The 24,125-nt window shown below is 40.1% G+C and overlaps 1 protein-coding gene across 7 annotated transcripts in view; it reads left to right on the forward strand.

Moving 5' to 3' along the window:
* The window catches only part of GPCPD1 (glycerophosphocholine phosphodiesterase 1), an 80,193-nt gene that overhangs the window by 39,017 nt on the left and 17,051 nt on the right, over positions 1-24,125 (forward strand). For all 7 annotated transcript variants that reach the window (XM_073339699.1, XM_073339694.2, XM_073339693.2 and 4 more), the window contains 7 exons: positions 2,587-2,821; positions 8,254-8,416; positions 10,134-10,266; positions 10,486-10,540; positions 18,037-18,129; positions 19,853-19,930; positions 21,684-21,723. In XM_073339699.1, coding sequence (XP_073195800.1) covers positions 2,587-2,821; positions 8,254-8,416; positions 10,134-10,266; positions 10,486-10,540; positions 18,037-18,129; positions 19,853-19,930; positions 21,684-21,723 — 797 coding nt within the window. The remainder of the gene's footprint in view (positions 1-2,586; positions 2,822-8,253; positions 8,417-10,133; positions 10,267-10,485; positions 10,541-18,036; positions 18,130-19,852; positions 19,931-21,683; positions 21,724-24,125) is intronic.

Below are 24,125 nucleotides of genomic sequence, written 5' to 3' on the forward strand. Positions count from 1 at the left end.
GAAGCCAGGGAGAATTCTCCACATTCCATGTAGGACCACTTATTGTTTTCAGTCTGGGAACCTTCATAAGCACTACATTCAATTTAATTTTGTGTTTGTTTAAAAATAATCTGAAGTTTACTCTTTCTTTGCGTTTATCTTTGTGGCTTATCAATAACACAGGATATATCTACTTATATTACTTGACTTTAGGAATATTAAGGGACTTGTGTGTTTTGTGTGTGCATATTCATACATCAGTTGTCATATGCTCGGGGCTGATGGTGGCAATTACCCTAGTCTTCAGTTGCCTTCAGGTGACCCTTTAGGTTGTTGGTAATGATCTCCTAAAGGAGGCCATCTGTTCACTCTGGCACCCATATAATTAGTCAGTAATGATTACTATCTTTTTACACAGTGGGAAAACTTTTCAGATCATCCAGTAACTATTTTTCAAAAGTAACTTGTGCACTTATAAGCCAAAATTAATCCATTTTTGAAAATGGAATGTAGTTACTAGAGCCTAAGTTTCTCTGAAAGTCTGTGCAACTCAGGCTGCATGTACTCTACAAGTGAGGGGTGTGATTCCAAGATTGCGTACATGTACTCGCACTAGCTCTCATCTGAACTAGCATGCTAAAAATAGTAGCGTAGTTGCAGTAGGTTGGGCAGTGGTGGGTACAGTCTAGCCATCCCAAATACAAACCTGCCTGAACCCCATGGTTCTGTGTGATGGGATCCCCAGGGTACAACCTGAAACTGTGGGACTGTTGTGCCCCCTTAAGTCTCCAGCCTGGGCTGTCTCTCATGATGCAATGCCAGCCAGTGACAGGCAGTGAACTCTTCTGGGTGCTGTGATCGCTCAGCCATCAGCATGTGGAGACCCACACACAGCTAAATCGTATGAAGGCTTTCTCAGTCATTCATGAATTATACAGAGTGAGGCACCAGCAAATCACCCTAGTCCTCAGCCTTGCAACACTGAAATATACTATCTTACACTGCTTATGACTCTCTTGGACAGTGCAAGCTCATTAATTAGTTCTCCATTCCAACAAGGGTAGTAGACATGCAAAAGTCCTTATTAGCCTGAGCTGAGATTCTCTAAGCATTTCAACCTAAAACACTCTGTTTTAGGTAAAATATAAAACAGGTTTATTAACTACAGAAAGATAGATTAAATGACTATAAGTAGCAGGCATAGAGCTCAAAGTTGGCTTTGTAAGAAATAAAAATAAACTCACAATCTAAATTCTACAGACTGACTAAGGTTTGATTCAAACAGCTTTTCTCACCCTAATAGGTGTTACAGGCATCTTACAGTTCCAATACATAGGGTGGATTTCCTTCCCAGCCTGGGACCTATCTCCCCAATTCAAAGTCTTTTGTCTTCCAGACAGTCTTCGAGGTGTTGAGATGGAGAGGAGAGGCCAAATGATGTCACTGTCCCTCTTCTATACTTTCTTCCAGTTGCTAGAAAGATCCTTGCTGTGAGGGAGTTAGGCAGCCCCAATTGTGTATGTGTCTTCTCTGGGAGAGTGGATTCTTCTCAGTGGGTCATCAACAAATGTCTGGCTGGTCCTGATATAAATCCGTTTTACTAGGTTGCCACTGAAAGGCTGGCTGTGGGTGTCTCCCAACTTCACAGCATATTTCAGTAACACACACAAAACAATACTTCAGATTCACACAATCCCGTAGGGTAGTAGTAATCAACAGATCATGACTTCTCAAATGATACTGCACAAGGCATACTTTGTGACATGATTATATGTTTTGTACAGTGGTGATTATGGGGGTTCCAGGGTGCTATTTTGAGGTACAGAATGTTACAGTATGTACTCAGCAGCTAGCCTGTGCTGCCAGTGCCTAGGCTGCTGTGGCTATGCTGTTTTTAGCATGCTAGCCCGGATGAAAGAGGGCGTGGGTAGGTGTACATGAGCTGCAGACCACACCCCTTGTTTGTAGCATAGACATATCCTTAGGGGTTGTCTACATGGTGAATTAGTATGCAGCAAGCCAGGGTGAGTCTACAGCCTGCTATTTGCTGTGTGCTAGCTTGCCATGTGGACCCTGCTACACTAAAAGTTCTATTGTGCACTTTGACATCCTCCTCTTTAGGACTGCAAAACTTTTAGTGCACCGTAGCAGGTCCACTTGGTGTGTTAGTGCAGCAAACTAGCACACTATAGAGTCACACTGTGGCTTGCTGCACACTAATGCATGTAGACAACTCCAATTCTCCTAAGTCACATAGGCATTTTTGAAAACCTTACGCAGTGTCTTGAGCTTTTGTGATGTGCAAAAGCATAAACTATGAGGTTAAAATCTAAATCTGTAGAGGTGGTTTGGAAAGTATAACTAGAGAGTAATGGCTCCAGGATGGGAGGAGTAGGGAAGTATTATCCCACTAATGTTGCCTTGAGATCTTGGTCATCATGATGTTTAGGGAAATATAGGTAGTACAATGGCATATAAAGTTTTTGTGGGGCAGAATCCTACTGGATCTACTAATCTAGTATTTTGTAGGCTTTTGAGTTGTTGCTGTCACTGAGGATGCTTCGCTAATTTTCTAGCATCTGATTTGTTTTTCTTTTTGGTGCATAGGGTGAAGCTGACTCTGGAAGGCTTGGAGGAAGATGATGATGATGACAACCAAGATAAAACTGTTACTCAGAAAATGTCAAACACTCTGGAGATCTCCTTAATAAGTGATACTGAATACAAATCTCGGCACTCTCAGCCAGAATGTGGTTATGGTTTGCAGCCTGATCGATGGACAGAATACAGTATACAGACAATGGAACCAGATAACTTGGAATTAATCTTCGACTTTTTTGAAGTGAGTACTTGTCTGGCATGTGTGTTAGGAAGTGATGAGTCTTTGGTGCAGGAAGAGGTAATTTTAAATAGCTGAACAGCTAGCAATTTTATTTTAAAAATTACTAAAAATATTTAGTCCAGAGAAGTGGTTCTCAGCCAGGCATATTTGTACCCCTGGGGGTACACAAGGTGTTTCAGGGGGTACATCAACTCATCTATATATTTGCCTAGTTTTACAACGGGCTATAGAAGAAGTCAGTACAAACTAAAATTTCATATAGACAATTACTTGTTTATATTGCTCTATATATTATACACTGAAATTCAAGTACAATATTTATAGTCCAATTGATTTATTTTATAGTTATATGGTAAAAATAAGAAAGCAATTTTTCAGTAAGTCTGCTGTGACACTTTTTTGTATTTTTGTCTGATAGTGTAAGCAAATAGTTTTAAAGTGAGTTGAAACTTGGGGGTACTCAAGACAACTCGGACTCCTGAAAGGGATACAGTAGTTTGAAAAGGTTGCGAGCCGCTCGTCCAGAAAAGAGAGTAGACCATTTCTTCCTAATTGTTTCACTTACTGCCAACTCAGGGGTATGGGTCCCACTGTTTAGTCAAGGAGTTCTTTACATACCTTAAGAGTCCCTGTGATTAAGACCGAGCAAAATAATCACTGTTGTTAACCAGAGCTACTTTATTACCAAAAAGGAAAATATTAAACAAAATGCAAGTGACGGAGAGCAAGTGATAAACTGGTTACTTCCATTACAATCTCTTCCATATCATCAATATATTGTGACTTCAGTATATTTGTAGTTAACTAAGAATGTTTATAGATGGTCAAAATAATTTGTCAGGGCAGGTGTACCTGTTGGTTATTAATAGCCAGTCAGTTGGTAAAGAAGCAACTGTAACTACATCTATGAAATCAAAGAAGATATTTAAATCAGTTCCTTAGAAGAAGCCATTTAAGGAGCTGTCTTGAGACAAGCCAGTTAACCATTATTAAGAACTTTAAATCCACGTAACTCCCACTATTTCTGTTTACCAATATTTATCATCTGTCTTCTGTGCAGGAATACATGGACTAACCACTTGGTGATTAGCAGGAGAAAAACTGCTACTATTCTAAGTTACAACATCATTTCACTATTCCAACAAAATAATTACAAGGGTTTTTTTTTGTTTTTTGTTTTTTTTTTTTTAAATCTAATAGTTTGACAATGTCTTAGTTAACTTTCTCTCACCAATCCCTGTTGAAGTTTTTGGGAAGATTTTCCTTGGGTTGGTTTCTTTTTGAGTCTGCTCTGTTTCTTATGTGTCTGTGGCAGCTTGTTTGTAGAGATGGACAGGATGAGTTGCAAAGTGCTTGCTGTCTAAGCAGAGTAATAGGGTGTGTATAAGGGGTACTCACTCCAGAGTTTTATACTCTTCTCCTTCCTAGTTCTGTAAAATTATAAGAGAAAACACCTCTGTAAGCTTGTTTAGATTCCAGGTTGATTGCTGTCACCCTTTAATTGGTTTTGTGTCTTCATGGTAGTTCTAGCAGCCCCTTCATCTTTAAGAATATATAGTTTGTTAATACATATACAATTTTCTGTATTTTTGTGGCAGGAAATATTCAGATAGTTTTTAACCAATCAAAAGTTTCTTTTTATTTAGTCCACTTTCTGACAGTCTCAGTTTTATTAGATTTTGACCATTAATATATAATTTTATTTTCAAAAAGTCCAAACACTTCTGTTTCTTCTGTTTTAGTCCTCAAGCAGGTTTTTTCAAATTAAGTAGCTCTTATAAAGGCTTCAGTGTTAAAGTCATTGACTCTTAACAGAGTTTGGAGAGAGAATTCTTGTCTTCCAAAAGTGGATGAGTGTTTGCTTGGGCACTGTCAGTAATTAATTTCACACGAATATAAATAGTCTGTATTTAAATGGCTTCCTGAATTAGTAATTAGTTTAGCATCAAATGACTGTGCTATACTTGTACATACTATTCATATAATAATATCAAGCAGTTATTATATGAAGGTTTGCAATTAGATACAAAATATTTGCAAATATACATTTTAAAAGAAACTTATGCCATCTTAATCACTTGAGAAACAGCAAAGGTTTTTACCTTTAAGTGGAAACGTGAGTTTGAAGTGACCAATATCTTCTGTAAAACATCTGACCATAAATGTTCTCAAAGACTAAAGAATGATGACTTCAGTTGATGTTCAAAATGAAATATTCATATTGAAATTGATTTTAGAATTCTTTGAGTTTAAACTAAGGTTTTTCTTTGTGAAGATGAGGGCTAAATGATTCATTTTTATGATTTGGTTTATATCTCGGATAGCACATCCTGAGCATTACTACTTTTTGCGGTGTTCTACATGAAACATCCTCACATTCTTTTATTCAACCAGGTCTCTTTCCAGACATAAATATCTTACAAAGTCTCTTTTCTTGAGAGAAAGATCGTATCTGGACTAACTCACATTGGGTACGGGGGGGGTGTCCTTGTCTGTGATAAGATACACTAATTTGCAAAAAGAAAAGTAGTACTTGTGGCACCTTAGAGACTAACAAATTTATTTGAGCATAAGCTTTCGTGAGCTACAGCTCACTTCATCGGATGCATTCAATGGAAAATACAGTGGGGAGATTTATATACACAGAGAACGTGAAACAATGGGTGTTACCATACACACTGTAAGGAGAGTGATCAGGTAAGGTGAGTAATTAGGCTTGAATAAAGACTGGGAGTGGATGGGTCATTACACAAAGTAAAACTCTTTTCCCCATGTTTATTCCCCCCCCCCCCCCCCCCCCCCGCTGTTCCTCAGATGTTCTTGATCAATTGCTGGAAATGGCCCACCTTGATTATCACTACAAAAAGTCGTGGTGTCCCTGTCCATCCCCATCCCCGACCCCCCACTGGTAATAGCTCACCTTACCTGATCAGCAGACTGAGGTAGGCTCCCGGTCTGGAACAGCTTGGCCAGGGCAACTCCATGGGTGCGGGAAAAGGCAGGAGCAGCAGTGGATCAGGGTAGCAACAGGAGGGGCATTCCTGTCCCAGAGGCATGTAGCAGCATCCCCTTGAACACAGTGCCCTGGTGTGCGATTAACGCTTGTTTTTTAAAAAAAACAACAAAAAACCCAAAAAACGCATTAATTTGTATTGAGTTAATTGTATGCATTAGTGCTGATTGACAGCCCTATTTACAACCTACTGCTTTACAACTTGTAATTACTCTCATCAAATATTCTATACAAAGCATGAACCATAATAACACTTTTATACACTTTTCAAATATAGCACAAAAGAAAACAGCATAGAATATTAAAGTGAAATAGAAGTTATAAAGCTGTATTCCAGAGTCTCTGTAAATATCGCTAAGAGTTTAAGATCTTCAAGAGCAAAGTCGTGTTTATCTTTTCTAACACTTGCTTGTCCTTGGGAAATAAAGTAGAAGTTTCCTGGAATTCCTTTGGTTCGCTTGAATATTTCACATAACGAAATAAAAATGTAGGCATATTGAGGTACCTTTTTTCTATAAGCATTATCTGTATGAAAGTAATGATAAATATATTGTAACTTTTTCAGTAAAGGCACAGGCAAATTTCATGACCTAATATTAAAATTACAATTTTTCAAAATTTTTGCATCAATATTCAGATCTCTCCCCCACAGTCTGCTTCAGTAACAAAAGGATTCAGTGTCAGTGAAGGTTTTATTATAGGCATGTAGCACAATACTGTTAATTGATGTGTTTGACCCTGTAGGCTTTCTCAGGCAGTCTTCATGGAAATTGGTCTTCTGTGAATGGAAGTGAACCTCATAGGTAGAGTAGCTCCCCAAAGTAAATATTTTTAAAATGTATTAAAATACCTGTTTTATATTAGTTTTCCATGGTCCCTGTAGGCTGGTCTGATGTGTTTTGTGTTCCAGCTTACTGTATATTCAGTTTATGCAGGTACACTGTATTCAAGGAGCTGCCCTGTGCCAATTGTTGGCCAAGACAACTTGTGGGACTGATGAGGATTTGGGTAGTTCATTCATCCTCTCATTTCTTTCTGCATAATGGCCTGGACGTGAAGTACTTGATCATATAGATCATTACATAGATTACATAGAACATATGTAATGGAGCAATAGTGTTCAGTGACATTCGGGCCACCTTCCAGATAATCTGTTAAAGACTGGATTTAAATCCAGAATTCTCTCAATGTAGTTAATATCAGAAGTATTTTCCTCTTTTGGAGAGTGAATATGTGGACCCTGCCTCCCTTTCCTCAACAGTTTTATCTGAATTTGATTATATTTTGCAAATGGAACCACCTGAGTCCAGAAAATGCTGGCTGTGTAGCTGGTAATTCCAGAGTTGATTCTGTGCATCCACTAATGACTTCAAAGTGCTTCATTCCCTGGGACTGAGTGTGCTGATTCCATAACACTTTCAGTTCCTGCTTGCTCGGAAGCAGTGCGCAGACTAAGATCTTAGTGTGACATCATGCTGCCCTGCAGTTAGGTAGGCTGATTGGTTCTTCTAATTCTAACTTGCATCTAAAAAAAAAAATAGGTATCCATAGTTTGACTTGCGTGTGTTTTTCAGTAAGATTACAGAAGACCTGATGAGGTTGTATCATAAAATTATGAGATAACTATTACAATTATCAAAGTCTTTAACTTACTTACTAGAGAGGTAGTAAAGTAACCACTTATTTTCATCTGCAGTTGTTCTCTTCGCCTGTTTGTTGTGTTGGGCTCTCATATGATGTTTTTCTGCAAGATTTAATAATCTTTAAATCCTTAAAGTTTTGGCTGTAGCAAGCCATTTGTAGGCGAAGCAAATATTTCATTACTTATAATTCAGTATCTTCGTTATGCATATACTTATCTATATATACACCATTAGAGCTTATACTAAATTTGAAAATTGATTAAATAATTACTGACTTTGGCAACAGTCAAATGCATAATTCTGCCTGCATAGCCTTTGACCTTTTCCTTCCCCCAGAAAAATACTGTATATAGCGTAATCATATATTTAATAACCTAGTTTAACTGTAAGTCCTGAATAAAATACTGGGCTTTATGTCATAAAGCCAAAATAAACTCTGCAAACCAAAAGAGAGTGGCTGAAATTCTGTAAGGGTCTCTTAAATAATTTTTTTCCCTGTAATTCTATCAAATTAGGATTTCATATTTCTGATAATTTACAGTAACAATGAAATCAGGTTTGTGTGTAACACAGGTACATTTTGAGTTTAAAAGGAGGGATCTAATAACGAAGCACACTAGATGGGTATGTTTCATATTATATCAGTGCTTGTCTACATCTGCCCGACGAGCAAAGTTTCCATGACTATGGAGAGTTTATATTGTCATTCATATAGCTGTAATTTTAATGTTTTGTTCTGTTTTTTAAAAAGAAAACTTAATACTCTTCATTTTTAGGAAGATCTAAGCGAAAGGGTATTACAAGGAGATGAACTTCCAGGCCATGTGGGTTCTGCATGCCTCTTATCCTCCACGATTGCAGAACTGGGAAAGAGTGCTGGAATTCTCACACTTCCTATTATGAGTAGAATTTCAAGAAAAACCATTGGAAAAGTAAGAGGTATGATTGATACAAAACAAGAACTTCAATGTAAGCTACCTTAAAATTAGACAGACAGTTTTGTTTAAAGTGCTGTGTTTGGCCATTTAGTCCAATGATTTCATAATGCATAGCCTAATGTGTTAGAAATTACCTCCATTTAATTTCTGTTTCTTCACTTTGAGATGGCTGTGGTGGTATTTAAAGATAATTTCCTAGCATGAGTGCATAGTTACTGTACATCAGGGAATTCTGTAGACTTGCAGTAAATTCTCAAGTGCAGTGGCTCTGAATCAGCTCCAGAGATATAGCCGGACTGCTTTACTTAAAACCATCACCTTTTTATGACATTCAAAACAATAAGAAAAGGAGGACTTGTGGCACCTTAGAGACTAACCAATTTATTTGAGCATAAGCTTTCGTGAGCTACAGCTCACTTCATCAGATGCATACTGTGGAAACTGCAGAAGACACTATATACACAGAGACCATGAAACAATACCTCCTCCCACCCCACTCTCCCACCACACAATCCATTGTCTACAGCCAAGCTCTGCGATACAACCGCATTTGCTCCAACCCGTCAGACAGAGACAAACACCTACAAGATCTCTATCAAGCATTCTTGCAACTACAATACCCAACTGCGGAAGTGAAGAAACAGATTGATAGAGCCAGAAGACTTCCCAGAAGTCACCTACTACAGGACAGGCCTAACAAAGAGAATAACAGAACGCCACTAGCCGTCACCTTCAGCCCCCAACTAAAACCCCTCCAACGCATTATTAAGGATTTACAACCTATCCTGAAGGATGACCCAACGCTCTCACAAATCTTGGGAAACAGGCCAGTCCTTGCCTACAGACAGCCCCCCAACCTGAAGCAAATACTCACCAACAACCACATACCACACAACAGAACCACTAACCCAGGAACCTATCCTTGCAACAAAGCCCGTTGCCAACTGTGCCCACATATCTATTCAGGGGACACCTTCACAGGGCCTAATAACATCAGCCACACTATCAGAGGCTCGTTCACCTGCACATCCACCAATGTGATATATGCCATCATGTGCCAGCAATGCCCCTCTGCCATGTACATTGGCCAAACTGGACAGTCTCTACGCAAAAGAATAAACGGACACAAATCAGATATCAAGAATTATAACCTTCATAAACCAGTTGGAGAACACTTCAGTCTCTCTGGTCACGCAATCACAGACATGAAGGTCGCTATCTTACAACAAAAAAACTTCAAATCCAGACTCCAGCGAGAAACTGCTGAATTGGAATTCATTTGCAAATTGGATACTATTAATTTAGGCTTAAATAGAGACTGGGAGTGGCTAAGTCATTATGCAAGGTAGCCTATTTCCCCTTGTTTTTTCCTCCCCCCCCCCTCCCCCCAGATGTTCTGGTTAAACTTGGATTTATGCTGGAAATGGCCCACCTTGATTATCATACACCTTGTAAGGAGAGTGATCACTTTAGATAAGCTATTACCAGCAGGAGAGTGGGGTGGGAGGAGGTATTGTTTCATGGTCTGTGTATATAATGTCTTCTGCAGTTTCCACGGTATGCATCCGATGAAGTGAGCTGTAGCTCACGAAAGCTTATGCTCAAATAAATTGGTTAGTCTCTAAGGTGCCACAAGTCCTCCTTTTTCTTTTTGCGAATACAGACTAACACGGCTGTTACTCTGAAACAATTCAAAACAATGTTTGTTTTCTTTATAGTGGACTATATAATTATAAAGCCGATCTCGGGATACAGTTGTGATATGATAGCTTCATATGCTAAATACTGGAAACCAAGAACAACACTAGATGTTGGACATAGGGGCGCAGGAAACTCTACAACAACTACCAAGTAAGTTCATGTGTCCTGAATTGTGATATTTTGTTGAGTCCCACCTACTTCATTTTTGTAGGTATCCAATTGTGTAAATAGGTTTGCCAGGTCAATTTTTATGAAAAACTCATAATTGATTTTAAGTGATTTTATTCTAAATTTGAGTGTTCCTTTAAAACTCAAATTGCGTGTGTGTGTGCACAGTCTTAACAATTTTTTCCTCTGTTTCTATTTCAGACTCGCTAAAGTGCAGGAGAACACTGTTGCTTCTCTGCGGAATGCTGCTAGCCATGTACGTGTGGGTGTATATGAAAATAAGCTATTTGTTGTGTTGAGGATCTAGTGATTCAGCAGTTCAGTCAGGAAAATGTTAAGTGAAAAGAATAGTCAAATACACAAAATATGGAGCTTTGATAGCAACTCCATAGGCATGGTTGTTACTTTCTTTTATAAGCTCACTTTTTAGACTTTCGTCCTCAAACTCACCTTTCCACCTTAAAAGGAACATCTGAAAATTTTAACACATGGAGAACTTCAGAGAGCTAACCCCAAATCCTACAAAGACTCACATGTAGTGAGTAACTTTAAGCATGTGAGTAGCCTACTGAAGGCAATAGGCAATATTCTGACTCTGAAATCCGTGGATAAACTTGCACTGACTTCAGTAGGGCCGGGATTTCATCTGGTGGGGACTGGCCGGGTATATAAAGTTGATTTGCATAAGTCTTTGCAGGTTTGTGGCCTCGGAGGTTAATTGGAAAAGACATTTTGGAGATGAGTTTGAAAAATTAAATCTTTCATTTTTTCAAAATGTGTATGATATTGAAGTCTAATTTTTACTTGTTTTCAATGAGAACTAGTACCTCTGACATTTTAAAGATTGGATGGTTAATTTGGGGGATATTCATTTAGAATTCACAGTGAGGATATTCTGTCATTTAGTCTGAGGTTGCATTCAGACTTTTCTTGTCCAAAGATCCTGATCTGAGGACAGGTATGTCTACACTGCCCACATTACAGCGTGGCCGCAGCAGCTGTGACATGGGCAGTGTAGACACGCTTTATCGCTGGGGAGAGCGCTCTTGGTGACTTTTAAAAACAAAACACAAATACCGCCCCGACCGACTAAAGTTCTAGCGCTGGAAGTGGCATTGTAGACACCGCCTAAGATGAAGGAAGTGTTAATGGACTCAAGGACTGAAAGGAAGGTAGTAAGCAGGTTGAGATGTCTTGTCCCACTCCATTTTTCACACTGAGAATGAGGTGAGGCTATTGAGGAGATGCTGCTGTGAGATTACACATCCTTGAAAATCTGCTAGAAACAGACCTTTCTGATAGTTTCACTTCCTTGTCACTGTGCTCTCTGAGGTCTGTAGCTGAAAGGTGATTTCTGGGTGTTACTTTCTGCTGTGGCATAGTTAATTTGCTGTCTAAATGCCATGTCAATAATTGTAGTATGCAGCAGAGCAGGTTTCATTGCCTTCAGGGTTATTGCAGTCCAGATGTACTACAGATTCATGTTAAGGACTTTTAAGGAAAGTCGGATTTATTATTTCTTCTTTGAGTAGTGTCCCTATGGGTGCTCCGCTGTAGGTTTGTGTCCCTGCACTGCTGATTGGAGAACTTTTGATAGCCGTGTCTGTTCGGCCTCTGTGTGCCCTGCCTCCGCCGCGCCATCCCCTCTTTTCCCCGCACTCTGCTATGAGGCTAACCAGAGTTGCGTGGGCAAACTCTCCTCAGTTCCTTCTCAACCATCCGGGCTACCAAGGGAGCTTTCACTGTCCATTAGTGGATCTTAACTTCTTTAGAATTGTTAATTTTTAGCTACCTTTTTGGAGTTTTCCTTTCTTTTCTCCTTTATCTTTTATTTACCAACCCCTCCCTTTATTTAGACTTAGTCTTTCTTCAACCCCCCTGACTAGGGAACCCCCCTAGACAAGGTATGCCCAGTTCAGCAGGCTTCAAGACGTGTCTCAGTTGTAAGGAATCTATTCCGATGACTGACACACTCTCAGTGCATCCGCTGTCTGGTAGAGGACCACATTCCCCAGAAGTGTGGTTTATGCCAACAACTGAAGCCCAGATTCAGAAAGTATAGAGAACTGAGACTCAAGCTTCTCCTAATGGAGGTGGCCCTTCAACCACCCTCAGAGCCGTGCCAAGACCACAAAGGGTGGGAAGCCTCACCACAGCCCTCTACATCTAAGGCTAGTGAGCCCAAGAAGGCAACCCTGAGCCACTCACACACTGCCTTTTAGAAAAGGGCAGAGAGTTCCCACAGTGAGCCCCAACCAAGTTGAAAACAATCTCTGACTCGCTCAGTATTATCTGTATTGACAGTACCGAAGCCATCTTAGTACTGTGCGAGCTTTGGGTACCAGACTTAACTCGACAGAGCATGTTGGACTGCATAAGGACCATATGGGCACAGGCAAGGAATCATTGGTATGAACAGCACGCAAGAAATCCAGAGAATCTGCCAGGGGAAAGGCTTCTTCAGCCTACATCAGTATGGTCTTTGGCACACTAGACACCGATGGACTACGCTATCAGGTCCACATCACGGACTCCGTCGGTGCAGATATCTTGGCACCGTCAACCGCCACCAGTAATGACATCTTTGGCACCACGGGACTTCTGGTATGTGTCAGACACTGAAAGGTCTGGACAAACATAAGGCATCTCATAACCTGCTCTACTGGATTCACCTCTACTTGGTACTGGGGTCCTAGTACCAAGTCCACCCAGAGCTCCAGATCTGGGGGCGGCAACATGCCATGCACCCCCATTTTGAAGCACTGAGTTGGATAGAATCATAGAATATCAGGGTTGGAAGGGACCTCAGGAGGTCATCTAGTCCAACCCCCTGCCCAAAGCAGGACCAATCCAACTAAATCATCCCAGCCAGGGCTTTGTCAAGCCTGACCTTAAAAATATCTAAGGAAGGAGATTCCACCACCTCCCTAGGTAACCCAGGGCTTCACCACCCTCCTCGTGAAAAAGTTTTTCCTAATATCCAACCTAAACCTCCCCCACTGCAACTTGAGATCATTACTCCTTGTTCTGTCATCAGCTACCACTGAGAACAGTCTAGATCCATCCTCTTTGGAACCCCCTTTCAGGTAGTTGAAAGCAGCTATCAAATCCCCCCCTCATTCTTCTCTTCCGCAGACTAAACAATCCCAGTTCTCTCAGCCTCTCCTCATAAGTCATGTGTTCCAGCCCCCTAATCATTTTTGTTGCCCTCCACTGGACTCTTTCCAATTTTTCCACATCCTTCTTGTAGTGTGGGGCCCAAAACTGGACACTCTACTCTAGATGAGGCCTCACCAATGTCGAATAGAGGGGAACGAATCACGTCCCTCGATCTGCTGGTAATGCCCCTACATATACATCCCAAAATGCCATTGGCCTTCTTGGCAACAAGGGCACACTGTTGACTCATATCCAGCTTCTCGTCCACTGTAACCCCTAGTCCTTTTCTGCAGAACTGCTGCCGACCCATTCGGTCCCTAGTCTGTAGCAGTGCATGGGATTCTTCCGTCCTAAGTGCAGGACTCTGCACTTGTCCTTGTTGAACCTCATCAGATTTCTTTTGGCCCAATTGTCTAATTTGTCTAGGTCCCTCTGTATCCTATCCCTACCCTCCAGCGTATCTACCTCTCCTCCCAGTTTAGTGTCATCTGCAAACTTGCTGAGGGTGCAGTCCACATCCTCCTCCAGATCATTTATGAAGATATTGAACAAAACCGGCCCGAGGACCAACCCTTGGGGCACTCCACTTGATACCGGCTGCCAACTAGACATGGAGCCATTGATCGCTACCTGTTGATCCCGACAATCTAGCCAACTTTCTATCCACCTTATGTCCATTCATCCAGCCCATACTTCTTTAACTTGCTTGCTTGCAAGAATACTGTGGGAGACCGTGTCAAAAGCTTTGCTGAAGTCAAGGAACAACACATCCATTGCTTTCCCCTTATCCACAGAGCCAGTTATCTCGTCATAGAAGGCAGTTAGATTAGTCAGGCATGACTTGCCCTTGGTGAATCCATGCTGACTATTCCTGATCACTTTCCTCTCCTCTAAGTGCTTCAGACTTAGTGAGCAGATAGTGAGCAAGAGGACATGGTTTCATGCCACTCTTCTCACTCATCGTACAGTACCCACTTCCAGTATGGACCTCCAACTGTACTGCCCCTCTGATCCCCAGCCTCCTTGATATGGGCAGCCATGGTACCTACCATTGGGCCCCTTCTCAGTGGCCCTACTGGGACCATTGACAGGCACACAGACACTGTGCCTCCCATAGCTCTAGCATGGCCTATCAAGAGCCACGGAGAGACCCTCCTTCGGCAGCCATATCAAGGGCATCCAAGTCCCCTGAACCATTAAGAGAGGAACAAGAGGCTGAAGTAGAGGAGATAGCTACCCCCCAGACTAATTTCTCATCATCATCACCAGACGCGTTGGCAGATGACTTTAAGCTTTTTCAGGAGCTATCCCAGCAGGTGGCAGAGGCACTACAGATACCACTACAAGAGGTGACTGAGTCGCACCATAAACAGTGGACATTTTACATTCTTTTGCCTTGTCCAGAGTAACCCTCCCGATTTAACGAGGCTGTCTTGGACCCTGCCAATCTCATATGGCAGACCCCTGTGTCAGTCCCACCAATGTGCAGGTTGGGCTCAAATAAATTGGTTAGTCTCTAAGGTGCCACAAGTACTCCTTTTCTTTTTGCGAATACAGACTAACACGGCTGCTACTCTGAAAAAAGTACTGTGTGCCAGCAAAAGAGATGCAGTTTATTTTCTCCTACCTACCTTTTAATTAGTGGACATGGTGAACTCGAGCCCGCCAGCACCATCTCAAATCTACCCTCTGCAACTGGGACTGGAAACGTCTAGATCTTTTTGGGAGAAAAACATGTTAATCAGCCATCCTACAATTCTGTATTCAGACTATCAACCTTAATGGCAAAATATGGTTACTTAAACTATTCAAAACTAAATTCCCTTATTAAGCAGCTACCAAATTCTCAAAGAACAATTTAAAGCCATCGTTAATGAAGACCAATTGGTGGCAAAGACATCACTCCAGTCTGCACTTGAAGCAGCTGACATGGCAGCACACGCCATCTCTAGTGCTGTTGTGATGAAACGAGCCTCTTGGCTGCACTTATCCGGTTTCTGCAAGGAGGTACAAACAACTATGGAGGACCTTCCTTTTGAAGTTTCAAAACTCTTCGCTGAGAAGATAGATGTTTCCATCCACATTTTAAAAGACTGCAGAGTTACTCTCAAATGCTCAGAATCTACATGTCTGGGCAGAAGAGAAAATATACTCAACCTTCATTCAGACTCCATTCATCACAATACTCATCTCAACGATCATATGAACCCCAAAGAAAGAAGCCCAGGTTCCCCGTACGGAAACCTTTAGGATCTCAACTTGCTTCTTCACAGCCATCTACCTCAAAATGACAGTTTTGACAGATTGGTTGAGGTGCCATCAAGCCACTCTCTCCTCAATACCATCTGCCGCTGGAAAACCTCGCTCATCCCTAGGGATAACTCACCCCATTCCACAGCACCTGGGAACAGAGCCTCCAACAAATGAGTGCTGAGGATTATTTGAAATGGGTACTCCGTCCACTTCACCTCCCTCCCAGCCCCTAACACCCTTCTCACGAGAGCCTGCTATGACGAGAGAGGCCATCTCCTCAGTGTAAGAGTCCTAGAGCAAGTGCCCATACACCTGTGAGGCAAAGGTTTTTACTCTTGCTCCTTCCTGATTGGAGAGCCATACTACACCTCAAAGGCTGAACAAATTTGTCAAGGCTCTGAAGTTCACTATGGTCACCTTGGTGACAATTATTCCAGCGTTAGAAAAGGGAGACTGGTTCTTGTCTCTCAACCTTCAAGATGCTTACTTCCACATTTTGATCATACAGAGTCAGATGATACCTCAGATTCATACTAGGCCAAGACCATTATCAGTACAGAGTAGTCACTTTGGCCTCTCATCGGTCCCCAGAGTATTCTCCAAGGTTCTCTCAGTAATGGCAACTCACCTACGCTCTTAGGGTATTATGATTTACCCTTACCTGGACAATTGTCTCCTCAGGGTGTGTCTGCACTGAAGCCCATTCTGTCACTGAAGCCCAGCTAGTCACCACCTGCAGAGCAGCTACCTGGACATCTGCACATACCTCTGCAGAACACTATCCCATCCTGGGGACTTCGCTGCAGATGCCAGATTTGGCGCCAGGGTACTATCATCCATCGACTCTGAAGTCCCAGCCTCCAGTGGGGGATACTGCTGAGGAGTCACTTACAGTGGAACGTCTATAGGGACATTTCTAGAAGGTACTTCCCTTGTGCAGTAATGATCATTATTTGAGATGTCTCCCTGTGGGTACTCCATGACCCACCCTCTACTTCAGAGTTCTCATAAATTTCAGTAGAGAAGGAACTGAGGAGGGTCGCCCACACACTGCTGGTTAGCCTAGTGGCTGAGCACGCAGGGAGGGAGGGGGGCTGTACACGTACTAGCTGAACGGACACTGCTGCCAAAGTTCTCCGATCAGCAGCGCAGGGTTGCAGACATGCCTACAGGGACATGCATCTCGAAGAATGATCGTTACTGCACAAGGTGAGTAACTTCTTCCCTCAGTTAGGGATTTTTGTTAGCCAGTGCTAATACTAGTCATTCACTTAAAACAAAGTTCCTGTTCAGTCCAGTGGAGATGTGGTCTTTCTATGAAACTAAGCCTTTCAAGGAATGGAAATGGGCTCTAATTCTATTTTATTCTCCACTGATCCACCTGTACCGATGTTCTTTTGGTGGCTAGAGTAAGAAAGAGTTAGGTGACCATGATGGGAACACAAGAATTATCAATGGAGAGAAAACCAGCAGTGGTCTGAAGTTGAGCATCCTGTCTTTCAGTCCTCTGAAGCATTGGATGTAAGGAAAATAAAAAATTTAATTCCGTGAAGGTACTGTATAAATAAGCCTTTTGAGAGAAGGAGTGGAAATATCCTGGACTTTCTATTTAGCTTCTAAAGCTAATGGAGAGAGAACATATGATCCAGGTGTGGGAATCTGATGAGTGCTACCTTTAGAGGACTTGATTTACTTCTGAATAATTCCTCTTCAATAAACCAAAAATAAAATTGCTCTTCAATTGACTTTTTTAATAAAAGCAGCACATGTAGTTCTTCAGCTTTCTTCTTTAAAAGAACAAACTTTCTAAATGCTTTTACATAATTATACTATAACAAATTAGCTCAATCCAAATAGATTACGTTTATTTGATGCTGTTGCATATGTTCTTAACTGATACTTGAATGGCTCATCAACAATTTCAGTATCTCGAATCACACCTTCAAGCGGACCTTAGCTTATATGTAAGAGAGGGGAAAGGCATGTAAATTTCAGTATATGAAGTGTATCTCCTCTCATGGCTTTTCTTCGATGAAGAGTGCATAATACTCTGGCATACACTTGAACCCTTAAGAGATTGAGTATATAATAGTTATTAGACTTGCATACTGGTTATTTTTTCCTGTACATTGTTTATCAGTTGTTGAACTGAAGAATTTTGGTCTAACATATAACCAATAGTTCTCTACAATGCTATATTGAACTCTAACTTTTATCAGCTACTGTAGTTATTGTATTTCAGTTGACCTGCTATATATAATTTATAAATTTGAAAACTTTCTTTTGAGCTCTCGCTAGTTCTTATATATATGCAGTTCTTACTTTCTTTCTTCTTTGCAGGGAGCAGCATTTGTGGAATTTGATGTACATCTTTCTAAGGATCATGTGCCTGTTGTGTATCACGATCTCACTTGTTGTATGGCTATGAAAAAGGTAATATATGAATGTGCTGGCCATATTTCTGTTAGTGTGACAGTTACTGGAACTCAAATTATTTGACTGAAATTCCAAGGTGTCTTGTAAAAATAATTCAGTAACTCAGAAAAAGTATGGAATGGAAACAAACAATACAATCTTAATATATTGGAAATGACTGTTTTGCATAAAAATATACCACAAAAGATGAGCTAATTTAATAGTAATTCTTTATCTTGACATTAGGGGCACTTCACATATGTGATCTGAAATACTTCCTTCCATGCTGTAGTGCAGTGGTTCTCAACCTCTTAGTCCATGACCCACAAAATAGCAGAAAATTCCTGCAATCCACCATATCTTGCAAGCCTTTGTGGCCATAATGGAGTGTCGCAAGTTGCATTTTTTTTTGGCCTTTTTTGTCTTTTCAGCCCCTTGAAGCACTACTTACCCTATCTTAGTACTTAACATATTGTGGGGAGGGAAATTGGGGCTGAAGAATTGCTCTGGGGTTGAGTGGTAGGTCAGAAAGGATGGAGCTAGGGCAGAAGTGATAGTAGCAGGAAGGAGCGTCCTGGAAGCAAGCTGCTTCTGTGACCTCCCAAAACAACTTTCTGCTGCTTTCTCACAGTAAGGGTGAGGAGTCTTGAGGCCCCTGTATGCAATTCACTGGATGAGCAACACTGTTGTAGTGCATACTGATTATGATAGAAATTCTCTAAGGCGAGCACAATCTTACAGCAGGCTTGTAGAATTTCTCTTAAACCTCTCAAGTTTCATAGCATACAGCCCATTAAATATTGTTTCTGAAAAAAGTGACACTAGATTTCTACGTCTTCCCCTTGCTTTCCTCTTCTGTACAGTTTGACAGCCGTAGAGAAGGAGGAAGTGAAGGTGGAGAACTTGCCAGATCTGCACCCCCTTTCCACTGAAAAGCTTGAGCAAGTGTTTTGCACTGGGTTAACAACTCATCATACTATGCTTGTAATATTGTCACCTGACAGATGACAAGCTTTGGCCTTGAACTGTGGTTAGCATGAAATGTGCACTCAGTATGGGATTAATGAAATGGGTGTACAAAACATCTTAAATCAGTATAGCAATGCTTGAACCAAAACTTTGTAGTTGGGATGGGGGAACATTTGAAATGAAAAACGGGGACAGATGTCTTGAAAGAAGTTCTTGGGACACGAGGACATCAGGTGAAAGCTAGGACGTGTTCTCTTTATCAATGTTTTTGAGAAGTTCAAAACGAAAATTTGGAAGGGTTGTCAAATGAGGTGTTTGGGTTTTTAGAATTTTTATTGTACACTTTCCAGCTTGTGAACTTCAGGTTGAATGCAGAGTAACATCAATAAATTAATCTGTTATTTTTAAATGAACAAATGTAGGCAGTTACAAGAATTTTTAATAATGTACAGCACAGCCTAGTGCATAGATGACCACTTGAAAATTAAGTCCTAAATTGTGCTTGCAAACCTTACTTTTGCCTTAACTAAGTGCACTAAGACAGTTACTATTTTGCACATCCAAGTGCCCATGCTGCCACTTTTGAAAACTGGTGGTCTCATCCACAAACTGATAAAGTGCCATTTTAACAGTGTCAGTGGTAAACAAAATATTTGTCAGTATGCTTGGCTAAATGCTTTAATGATGTCTGTCTTGAAACAAAAGTAATATTGCTTTTCATACTTTCTAGTGAATTTTCAACATTTAATGTCAAATATTTATTTTTTCCAAGAAATTCGATGCTGAGCCATTGGAATTGTTTGAGATCCCAGTAAAAGAACTCTCGTATGACCAACTGCAATTATTAAAGGTAATGTCGTCATGGTAGGCTAGTTTGTTACATTGCTGCACAATAGATGTTTGTATTAAAACTGGATATCAGACCTTTGTTTTGAAATAGTTAGTCTGAGAGAACTCTTTCTGCTGCTCTGAATGTACTACATGAACACAATAATTTAAAAACATTTGACTGGTGTCGTCCATCTTCCCCTTCTCCCCCCTCCCCCAGTTTAGCAGAGAGTATTCCTTATGGAAGACTAGCTATATGTGCAGATAGGAGTTTAAATATTAAGCCATATGAATAACTGAGCACAAAAAATTACCTCTTAGTTGTAGATGACTAAGTGGATCTCCTTTACTTCCCCAAAAACTTAATGGAAAGGTATATTCTTGGAGAAAGATATAAGGGATTGGGAGTAGGTAGTTTAAAAAGCAATGGCCATATCTATAGTATCATTACTATGATACTCCGAATAAACTGAAGATGAGGTTAAGGGCCTAATTTTCAGAAGTGCTAAGTATTCGCATCTTGCATAGAAGTTAATGGAAGCTGAGGGTACTCAGTAACTCTCAAAATCTGGCACTAGGGTTTTTTTTGTTTGTGTGTTTTTTTACGTTAACAGGATTTTTAAAAGTATTTTTGCTCTTGTGATTAGTCAAATAGCTTATTTTCTGATCGAATGCTACTTTGTTTTCAACTTGTTCTGTCCTTATAACTCTCGTATACTGGGTGGAAAGGTGGAACAGCATGCTAAACAGACCGAGATGATGACCAGTTAACATTGAGTATTACAACAATATGAGTTTAAAAAAAATAGAATAGCCTGACGATGGAGTTAGAAGTCATTTAAAGCTGATAGTTCAGAATCTTTGCCAAAGAAGGGATATAAAAACTATATTTGATATTTTGGGGGTTTGTCTGCATTAGGAGAAGACATTGAGGGTAGATCAGATAATCCTGGCTTAATCTAGACAGACCTTGCAATTGAGGGCAAAGGTTAGGAATGATACGTAATCCAATCTAACCTGGTCAGGCAGAATTGGAGAGTAGGGTATTGGCCTGTCACTATGGATACCATGGGGGCATTGATTCTCTGGAAAAAATAGAGACCAGGAGATAAGTCTGGGAAGCATGAGAGTTGAAAACGGGATGAAACTTCTTCTTTCAGAGTCAAGGAAAGATGTGGCTGAAACAAGAATTTTAGGTACTCTTATTTCCTTAAATTACCTAATTTTCTCCTTCAGCCTCAAAGAGAAAATTGAATGGATGCAGGGTCTCAGCCTAAGCCCCACCATATTTTAAGTCAGATACATGGCCCCATCGCATAAACTGTGGTCAGCCATCTGCTTGTAGTGGGCCCAGAGTACAGAAAGTATAAAGACAGATTAGATGAGTTTTCATGGATGCACGTTATGACCATTTGCAAACTGAGTACATAAGGTTTGTAAGGCTCATTATGAAAATTGTATCTTCTCAACTTTAAATTACATCCTTATCTCCCTGTCCACTTGTAAGTGTTTTGGTTCGATGATTAAACAATATAAAAAATTTTTTACTTTCTCCCTAAAATCTTAAAATAGGCAAGTTGGAAAGAAAATAGATGTGTATTAGAATCGTTTGTCTTCCTACCAGAACTGCATATTTCGTAGACTCTTTTAAACTTTTAAAAACAAGTGTAAGGGAATTCAAAAGGAAAAATCTAATTGTTCTTTACCAAAATAGTACAGTCTCTACAGATAAAAGTATACTTGTTAGTTTAATATATTCTTTTTGTGATATTTAGCTGGCTCATGTGACTGCATTGAAATTAAAAGATCACAATGGTATGTACAAATACAAATGTCTTTATCTACTGCCTTATAAGAATTTATATTGTCATTGAAATGTTTATTTTTCAATCAATTTTGTTTATTCTTGGAAACTGGAAGTTGAGATTTTAAAATACTTGAAAGCGCTATTCGTCACATACGATTTTCACAGGGAAGTTTATGTATAAAGGCATCACTGATAGCATGTAATACCATCCTCCAACATATTTAAGAAAAATTGTTATTACTCCACTAACAAAATCACCACAAGTGTCTTCCCTCCAACAACTTCTTGACTGTGCCAGTTTCTCAGCCCCCGATATTCCAGGGACAAAAGATGGATCTTGCAGTGTGCCCTAAATGCTAGTAAACTTGGTCTGTTACAAAATATATGACACTGTTTCTATTGCTGCAGAATTTCATAGTACTGTTCGCTACAGAATTAAATATTACCAGAATTTAGTTAGCTCTGATAACAGTGAAATATGTAATTTTGCTGCATTACAAAAACTTTTAGTGCACAATAATTTAAATTTGTAAACTGAGCTGAATTGGTTTGCCACTTGTGTTGCCATTGCACAGTTGATGTAATGAAGTGGACACGGTCATCAATTTACTGGGCTTGCTCAACACATGAGTACATTATTGAAACAAGGCCCTGGGGGAATAGGAATAACTAGTGGAGTCTCTAAAGCAGGAGTTTCTTATCAGATGTCAAAATTCTGTGTTCTCAGCCATTTTTCCTGGTGCATTTCATAATAAGCTTCAGGAAAAATGAGATTTTTTTTTTAATTTGATTTATGGTCTTTTAAACCTTCCTTAAGATCACTCATTGAACCTGTAGCTTGCGTATGTATTGCATGTGTTAGACGTTATCCTGCTCATACTTGGTAACATACTTTTTTTAATATTTCCATAAAATAAACGTACCTTTTCAGAATCCATTATGCAAACTGTAGTTGAACCTTAACTTCTTTACTAATTAGCATATCCCAGGAGATACATTGCAAATTACTGAATTTTGAGGACTGGTATACAAATACAGAAGCAAATTGTCCCAAGTTCTGTGCATCACAGAGTGTACTATATTAAATTAAAGTACAAGTGGCAAAATGTATTGAGTTCATCATGAACTAATAAATGTACTGTAATTTGTTTTTAAAAGTTTTAGTAATACCACTTAGCTGGAGATGCCAGTTAAAGTATTGTGCAACTGAACTGTTGTCTGCCACTTTCATGTATAGAATGCGTTGACTAGCTTAATTTTTATATAGTATTCTTTTGTATCTAGTTCTTATTGGATACATGTCTTCCAGTAGAAGGTGTTGGCAATTCGCAATGTTGCCAACTGGAATTTATTGGAAATAACATGATTTTGGCCACCTCTATAGTCAGTCTTGCGATGATGTGAATAGCTCCCTCCATTATATAATTTGAGGAAAGCAAAATCAGCGTGAGCTCCCCACATACTACACTGTAGTCTTGGAGAATGTGCACTGAACTGCAAGCCCAAGAGTCCATGAGTTTTAGTTTCAGCTCTTTTATATTTCTGTGCCCTTCACAATTATGAGCCAAGGTCTCATACTGTTGCCTTGGCGAAGGGGTTAAGCATCATTCATCCATTTCACAGGGTAATGGAGAACGTGTATAAGGTCATTTTAGGCAGAGCTGGGAATCGAATCTAGGTGTCTAATATAACAGCCAAATCTTACCAACTTTGACACAGTTTGCCAGAAGGAACGTGGAAAATTAGGTGATTCTGTAACCCATGCTAACAGTATGGCTCTGTCACCCTTTAGCAACTAGACCACACACAGCAGCTTACGACTCTTGTTATGATTTCCATGTTAAATCTGGTGAAGGCTTGTGTTTTTACATCCAGAGGTCTCTGGCTCATTCCCCAAAGGCAACATACAGGGGTATTGTTATATTTAGCTATACTCTCTGTAACCAGAGGAAGAAACCAAGAACCCTGATGCCCAGTGTTAGGCGGTTTCTCAAATGCTAGTGTAATCCACTGGCATTGTATGTATGTCGTCTCCCTGTATGGACAGGCTCCTACTGAGGATAATAGCATGGTTTTTCTTTTAGCAATTACCCTAGCAGAAGTGGACGAGATCTGTGCTGTGGAACAGAAGGTTTAAACTCTGCTGACAATGTCCCATGTGGCAGTGAAAATAAATAAATATAAATTATATCTATGAATAAAAGTTAGTGTAAGACCCTGAAATAAGAGTTGGAATGGTTTTCTATTGCAAAACGTTGCATTTAGAAGTGACTTTACATGTGGTATTAATACTTATTGTTGCATTATTTTTTTTGTGCTTATACTTTGGTTAATGGGAGTTGTCCCTTTTAAGAACCGCATATGAGATTCAGATTCAAATACCTCTATAGGGAGTCTTAGAGTAATGTGT

The sequence above is a fragment of the Lepidochelys kempii genome, chromosome 3 (genome assembly GCF_965140285.1).
Source record: "Lepidochelys kempii isolate rLepKem1 chromosome 3, rLepKem1.hap1, whole genome shotgun sequence".
In the NCBI taxonomy this organism is placed as follows: Eukaryota; Metazoa; Chordata; order Testudines; family Cheloniidae; genus Lepidochelys; species Lepidochelys kempii.